This window comes from Dermacentor andersoni, chromosome 1 (genome assembly GCF_023375885.2).
Source record: "Dermacentor andersoni chromosome 1, qqDerAnde1_hic_scaffold, whole genome shotgun sequence".
NCBI classification, from domain to species: domain Eukaryota; kingdom Metazoa; phylum Arthropoda; class Arachnida; order Ixodida; family Ixodidae; genus Dermacentor; species Dermacentor andersoni.
In genome coordinates, this window is record NC_092814.1 from 34,329,734 (window position 1) to 34,337,917 (window position 8,184).

Here is an 8,184-nt window from a genome sequence, read left to right on the forward strand (position 1 = left end):
CAAACTGGGACGACATCGTACATGTGGCATATGGCCGAGGCAGCGAAAACCTCAGAATTACCACGACACGTGTTAAATAAGCGTGGCTTCAGGAATAAGGTCTGTCGCTACATTGCTCGATTGATGTTCGCATTACAGTAGACAGTCCTTGTGAGATGAGTTCTGCCGTAATTTTTTATTCGACTGCATTTTTATCACGTGTCACGCCAAGTGGCCGAATGGAGCAATGATGGTGGCGCGACAGCGTGTGAACCAGTGTCGAAGAATGGAAAGATGGAAGAAGAATCTTTACAAAAGCTAGTTTTGTGATAACGCGAACGTGAGTTGGTTGGATTGATTCTGGCACATATAAGTTACCTTTTCGCTCACTGAGTCTTTTGCACACAGAAACCTATTTCACTACTCGGGTAATCGCGGTAAATTTGAATTTCGCAGTCTTACTTTTCTAGAAATGAACGTTACGGTATGCAGCGTGCTGGTGTACCTCTCAAACTGAACTAAATGTCCAGAATTTCTAGGTATGGAGCAAATTTAGTTCTGATAGTCTCGGTTAAATTAGTACGTCGCTCAGATTTACATGCAGGCGTTTTTATTCCACCAGCTGGACCAAGTTTCCAGACCACACTTCTAGACGTTATTAGATTCGTCGGACGGTCCTACCGCTGTCGACCAGATGTAGGAGTCGTCGGACTACCTCGCCGCTGCCACCATTTGAAGGAGATGAAGTTCGTAGACAGGAACTCGGTGAACAGGATTTATTTACATATTAACAGTTTAAGCAGGATACATTGGCAGACTAGCGCGACTCCCATATGGAGCCCGCAAGACTAACATACAGCAAACAGATTACGAGCACACAGCTCACTAGTTCATTTCTAGCATGACAGAGCACTCAGCTCCCGACAACGAGCGCGACACGACCACCCCTAGCAGCCGGCAAACGCTGCTTATAAGCTCTCCGCTTGACGTCATAGTTCGACGTCATCGTTCGGCGGGGACGGAGCAGGAATGGTCGGGAAGGTTCGTCCAAGCATTGTAAACTTGCCGCCGCCCCGCACTAAGGCTCCGGAGTCAACGACCGAGGGCTTCGTAGAACTGTGCTCCGTCTCGGGTGGCGCGGCGGAGTACCACATGCCTGAGCTGACCGCGCGCCACGTGACTATCGGTCATCCGCAGTTCTCGGTACCGCCCAGCTTTCAGTGCCGACGTCAGAGGTCTTCGTAGAACTGCTTTGTCCCGGATGGCTCCGCCAAGTACCAATTTCCGGAGTTGATCGCGCGCCACGTGGCTGCCGGCCGTCCGCAGTTCTCGGAATGGATCCCTGTCTGGTGGGCTTGGAACACGTGCAGCGGGCTGAAAGCTGGCCCGTACGGCCATTCTTAACAACGTGCGTGCCTGCTCTTATAGGCACTCGTTGTCACGTCGACTGCATGTAAAGTTCAGCTCTATTATTTTTTTCATTAAGTGTAAAAATCCACAATGCTAAGTGAAAGCCGTAAGTTTTCAAGAGCAGGTTCTCGATGGCCAGCACATTTGTATTGTTGGCTTTCACGATTATCCGGCACTTGTCTCAACGAGCCGTCCTTGTGTACGGACTGCTACATGGCAAGTTTTTCAAAAATATGCCCTTTTGCGAGCCGCTACCGCGCTTGTAAAAGGTAATAAGGACACACGATTGACTCTGATTCACTATATGACCGACAGCAAATCAGGCTGTGTAGCCTGAGCGATCCCGTGTACAATGCGCACGTTTCTGAGCACAATCTAAAGTTGTTGGTCCTCCGCATACCCAGAACCAATTTAAGAATTTCTGAGAACCTTCTCATTCTCGCGGTGTTCTAACGAGTCCTCTCCCTAAAAGGAATTTAGCACAGAGCCACGCGATAAGCACAATGTTTATTCTTACAAGAGCGTTGTGTGGCTCGAGAAGTTAGACTGACTGGCTCATACCTATTGACGGACTCGCTGAAGAGATTGTTCATTTTTATGTCGTACAGGAGCAAACGGGACATCCGGAGAATCAGCCTATCGACAGCCAGAGGATTTGGCAAAAGATTAAGCCCTGCGTCGTCCGACGAGTCCTATCAGGGCGCAGGGTAAGAAAGGACGCATACTTCAGGTGCTTCCTTTTAATGCTCCAGAATAATTCCCCTTTACCCCAACTACTTCGACGTTCCCATAGAAATCACTATCCTATTATCGAGCAATGTCTTTCTTTTTTTTTCTTCTTTATCGGTGCAAAAAATTTGCGAATAAAGACTGCGCATGTGCACCTTTTCTCTCCCTCCCTCCCTCCCTCCCTCCCTCCCTCCCTCCCTCCCTCCCTCCCTCTCTCTCTCTCTCTCTCTCTCTCCCCTTAGAACCTTGTTCATGAAATACTTTCTTTTCTTTTTGACGCTGTTCAATGCACCTTTTGCAAAAGAGTTAATAAATTAATGGACGGTTTTCAAACTAAAACATGCTTTATCGCATACAACCGAAGATGTGCGCTCATACTGAAATTGTTCAAGTGAATTCTTGTACCCCCTAAATGATTAATCAGTTGTCTGCCATTGCCCTATTTTGGATAACAAGAATGCACATCCGCTTGTGACACGCGAACTTGCGGTCGCATGAGGCGACTGTATGTCAATTTGATTAGCATTCGCACGGTAGGTGACTAGGGTGGCTGAAGTAAACGTGCAAGAGCCTTCTTGTTCCATTTTGAAATGCCTGTGCAAATGTCTCCCCCCCCCCCGCGCCCCCCACAGGCAGCCTGCAACCACTTGGCTAGCGGAGGAGATAGCCAAAGGCGACCTGAATGGTGAGCACACAACCAGAAGCTGTCCACTTGTCCGAGCGAAGCTATATCTACTGATATGCAATGACCTTGAAACTTACGCACTCCACTACAAACGCTGAAATGTTGCCTCTGGCAACTTTCACGAACATTTCAGGAGTAAATACGTCATACATCAAGAAAAGGTACAACATTCGATGAGAGAAGCTGAGACAAAGTTAATTCGTGCAGATGTAGATTTTGTCGAGTGCCTCGTTGGCGCTCGCCCTGTGTCCACGCACATCAAAGACAGTCAAGCACACGCACGTCACGTTTTGTATTCACTTTTGTTGCCGGTGGTGCGCCTTGTTAGGGCAGTGGTATTTAACTATGTATTTAACTAGACCTTGATCCCTACAGACTGGGAGTTCAAAACCCCAAAAGAGATACCTAAACAACAAAAACAAATTAACGATCATGGACAGGTTGCGCTGATGTAGATAATTTTAGTATTTCATCTGTGAGCCAATTTTGATGTTCGTTTTCCTTTTTCAGATGATGGACCTGTCTACCAGGACGCCCCCTTCTAGACGGTACTTTACGTTAAAACATCACCAACGGGTTCCGGCTTGAGTATCGATGGTTTCTCGCCAGACCTCTGAAGACACAGCTGTACATACACAAAATAAATGATCGCTCAAACGCAAATGCTGCAGAAAACAGCTGCCAGAATAATCATCCGCGGAGCCGTAAAACAAGCAACGTCACGGAGCTCGTAGCTCCTCGTACTGTTGTGTACAATCATTGCTTTCAAATAAATCTAGAGAACTTGTTACCTGAACAGTGGATGTGAAAAGAAAGAGCGTTACTTGTACCTTGTGTACCTGTAGGTCACCATCTTCAAGGTCACCTCATACAAACGACAGTGGATCATATTTCTATCACCCTGTGACTTGCGTCGCCGGACTGACGAACACATGGCCCAGTGAAAATGAGCCGAGTAAAATTAAAGATTAGGTCTTACCAATCAAATACAACTGGTATTTCGTGCGCTAACCTATTCTGGGGCGGAATTCACTCAGCCAACTTGCGAACAAATTTTGGCGTAAGGAAAATCTTACGAAAAAAGTGTATTCACAAATCTAAAACTATTCGCAAGATCAGCTAGCTTGCGATGCCCGCTGCTGCAAAGACGAGCTCTGTAGTCGAAAAAAAGCGTGTATGTAATGATAGTGCAGGTGCGAACTTCCGTATACTTGCGCCAATAGTGAGCGTAAGTCGATTCACAAAACCTAAACAGCCGTCGGAGCTGCCGACGCAAAAAGAAATTTCTACGATAGGTGGGTAGCAGTCTTACAAACCTAATTATGTCTATCTGCGCCACTCGAGCTGACGCGGGTAAGCGTTGGAACGCGCTGCAGCGGCCAATGGGCCAGAGGACCCTATTGATTACCGAGGATGGCGCGTGCTTTTATTTCTGTAGTGCGCTCTGGTTTTTCATCTAAAAATGCATTGAACAGTTTTAGTGCATAACTGTATTCGGCGTGAGCTGCTGTGGGAGGCAGTGACCTTAATGCTGTGCTGCGAACTTCTGCTTAATGTCTGATAGCATGTGTACCTTTACGCGCGCAATAGCCTGAGTTTTCATACCCGTCATGAAACTCTATTTCGTAGTAGCAAAGAGAAGTGTAGCATCCATCCCTGACAACCATTAGGTTTGTCACTGATGTTCCTTTGAGCACTTTCGGCTTTCTTTTTCGAAATTTATCTTGCTCATAGGGCTGCAGATGATTGTTTTTCCCGACGTTTATAAAGCTATAATTCTCCATGCGCGATGAAACAACTAAAAAAAGATGCCTAAACATTTCTAATTATCAAAAGTTGTTGCTGTTCTTCAATTCGCTGTCGTCTTCCGTGCTGTTGCCCTCACCGTTCTATTACATTGCTCATAGTTTCAATTCAGCACTAGGTCGATGTGACCTAGTGTCGGTGCACACACTTTTGCCCATCCTGTGGCCTACGGTGTGAGGGAACGAATGCGAACGGCGGACGGCAATCCTGTCTATAATATGAAGCGGGGCGTCAAACGCGATGACATTGACAAAGAAATGGCGAATAAAATCACGTAGAGCAATTGATACGCAAATACGAAACGGAGCGTCCGCATGAATACACCTCACGAACGGAGCGAATATTGCCGCTTGAGCGTACGCACGCACGCACGCACGCACGCACGCACGCACGCACGCACGCACAAACACACACACACACACACACACACACACACACACACACACAAACACACACACACACACACACGCACGCACGCACACACACACACACGCACGCGCGCGCACACACACACACACACGCACGCGCACGCACACACACACACACACGCATATATATATATATATATATATATATATATATATATATATATATATATATATATATATATATATATATATATATATATATATATATATATATAAGCTAAGCACACTGACGCGTATCACTGCAGACATTTCATTTTTTTTGTAATAACGAAATAACGCTCATAGACGCTCATAGCAAAGCGACAGCAGGCGACAGCCATCATCATCTTATGATTAGCTGGAGATGCTCATTTTTAGCCCCGGACTAACATAAGACCTGGACGAAATGACGTCACTCACGCTTTTCAATCGCTTCGTGCCGGGTTGTTTCTATCTTTTCCTCCTACAATTAAGAAGCCCTTAATAGGCGTTTCTGAATTAGGCGCAAGAATTTTCTTCCAGCCGGCGACGGTCTTACGCTGCTCCGCGCCTGCTTCATTCAAAAGTTGCTTTACTGAACGAGGCATATGAACAAAGAACGCACAATTACACCGATGGATCTCAGCCACCAGCTCCACAGCGCTGTTATCATCCCGGCCTTACAAGTCACAATTACGTTGAACGTGTCCCACATAAAGACCTCTACGGCAACAGAACTTGCTGCTCTACGTGCCGCTGTTAATTACATCGCACAAGCAAAACATCAAAAGCGAGTCGCTTTTTGTGACTCCAACGCAGCCCTTCGGAGTCTGCAGTCAGCCTTACGACGCACGGCCCATGAACAACTGGTGTTTGGGACCAGAGAGGTTCTCCATCAAGCCCTCATAAACGGGCATGACATCATCTTCCTATGGCTTCCGGGGCACTGCAGCATCGTCGGAAAAGACCTTGCTGATGATGCCACCCGGTAAACCCATAAAGAAACCCTGACACTTCTGATGCCCTTATCAAGAACAGACGTTGCGAGGGGTCTTGGTTTACTTGCTCAAACCAAGAATGAAACTTTGTGGAACGCCCCAATTTTCACCACTGGTCCAACCATTTTTCACCCCAATTTTCACCACCACTGCCACTGTTCCATTATAAGGCCACAGAGGCAGGAAATAATGAAACGAAAAAAATAACAGCCAAGCTTGCCACTGGTTCATTATAATGCCACATACGCACGAACTAATGAAACGAAAAAAATGACAGCAAAACTTGCCACTGTTCTATTATAAGGCCACAAACGCAGGGAATAATGAATCGAAAGAATAGCAGCCAAGTTTTCCACGGGTCCATTGTTAGGCCACACGCGCACGAAATAATGAAACGAAAAAATAACAGCCAAACTTGCCACTGTTCCATTATAAGGCCACATACGCACGAAATAACGAAACGAAAGAATAACAGCCAAAGTTGCCACTGTTCCATTATAAGGCCACATACGCACGAAATAACGAAACGAAAGAATAACAACCAAGTTCGCCACGGATCCATTGTTAGGCCACACGCGCACGAAATAATGAAACGAAAAAATAACAGCCAACCTTGCCACTGGTACATTATAAGGCCACAACGCAAGAAATAATGAAACGAAAGAATACCAGCCAAGTTTGCCACTGGTCCATTGTAAGGCCGCAAACGCAGGAAATAATGAAACGAAAAAATAACAGCCATAATTGCCACTGTTCCATTATAAGGCCACATACGCACGAAATAACGAAACGAAAGAATAACAGCCAAGTTTGCCACTGTTCCATTATAAGGCCACATATGCACGAAATAACGAAACGAAAGAATAACAGCGAAGTTTGCCACGGGTCCATTGTAAGGCGACATACGCACGAACTAATGAAACGAAAAAATAACAGCCAAACTTGCCACTGTTTCATTAAAAGGCCACATGCGCACTAAATAACGAAACGAAAGAGTAACAGCCAAGTTTGCCACGGGACCATTGTAAGGCCACATAAGCACGAATTAATGAAATGAAAAAATAACAGCCAGACTTGCCACTGTTCCAATATAAGGCCACATACGCACGAAATAATGAAACGAAAAAATAACAGCCAAGTTTGCCACTGGTCCATTATAAGGCCACATACGCACGAACTAATGAAACGAAAAAATAACAGCCAAACTTGCCACTGTTCTGTTATAAGGCCACATACGCACGAAATAATGAAACGAAAGAATAACAGCCAAGTTTGCCACAGGTCCATTGTAAGGCCACAAACGCAGGAAATAATGAAACGAAAAATAACAGCCAAACTTGCCACTGTTCCATTATAAGGCCACATGCGCACGAAATAATGAAACGAAACAAAAGCAGCCAAGTTTGCCACGGGCCCATTGTAAGTCCACAAACGCAGGAAATAATGAAACGAAACAATAACATCCAAACTTGCCACTGTTCTATTATAAGGCCACAAACTCACGAAATAATGAAACGAATGAATAACAGCCAAACATGCCACTGTTCCATTATAAGGCCACATATGCACGAAATAATGAAACGAAAAAATAACAGCCAAGTTTGCCACTGATCCATTGTAAGGCCATATACGCAGGAAATAATGAAACGAAAAAATAACAGCCAAACTTGCGACTGTTCCATTATAAGGCCACATAAGCACGAAATAATGAAACAAAAAAATAACAGCCAAGCTCACCATTGTTTTTCGCGTCGTACTTCTCCCTGCATACGCCTTCTCACCATTCTTTCCTCAACAAACACGAAACATTGCCTTAATACTACATGTAAAGTCACTGCGTCGACGTCTCACAGTGCGCTTTTCAATGAACTGCTGTTCGCGTTTCGGCATAGCTAGTGAATGGTTTAATGCATAAACTTACACTGTATGGCGTCAAACGTTGCACAGGGTGACAATAAAGTCAGTAGTACGGATCACATTGAGTTTAAAGCACTTTGACGCGAAAGCGTCTAATGACCCATTCAGCGATAAAGCCGGCGTCTGTAGCAGCGAAAGGGCCCCTAAATTCCAATTGGCTGCGACTGTCACCTCACCAGCGCGCCTCGTTGGAGCAGATACAGCGATGCGACGCCACACGTGCGTGCAGGTGCCGCCGTCTCACTCACAGAAGCCGGCGTGCGGTCTGTATCTG

At 45.7% G+C, this 8,184-nt stretch overlaps 1 protein-coding gene across 1 annotated transcript in view; it reads left to right on the forward strand.

Moving 5' to 3' along the window:
- LOC126545785 (uncharacterized) overlaps window positions 1-3,599 on the forward strand; it is a 63,572-nt gene extending 59,973 nt beyond the window's left edge. The window contains exons 4-6 of the mRNA XM_050193785.2: window positions 1,998-2,096; window positions 2,751-2,803; window positions 3,314-3,599. Coding sequence (XP_050049742.1) covers window positions 1,998-2,096; window positions 2,751-2,803; window positions 3,314-3,348 — 187 coding nt within the window. The 3' untranslated portion in view covers window positions 3,349-3,599. The remainder of the gene's footprint in view (window positions 1-1,997; window positions 2,097-2,750; window positions 2,804-3,313) is intronic.
- The last annotated feature ends 4,585 nt before the right edge of the window (window positions 3,600-8,184 follow it).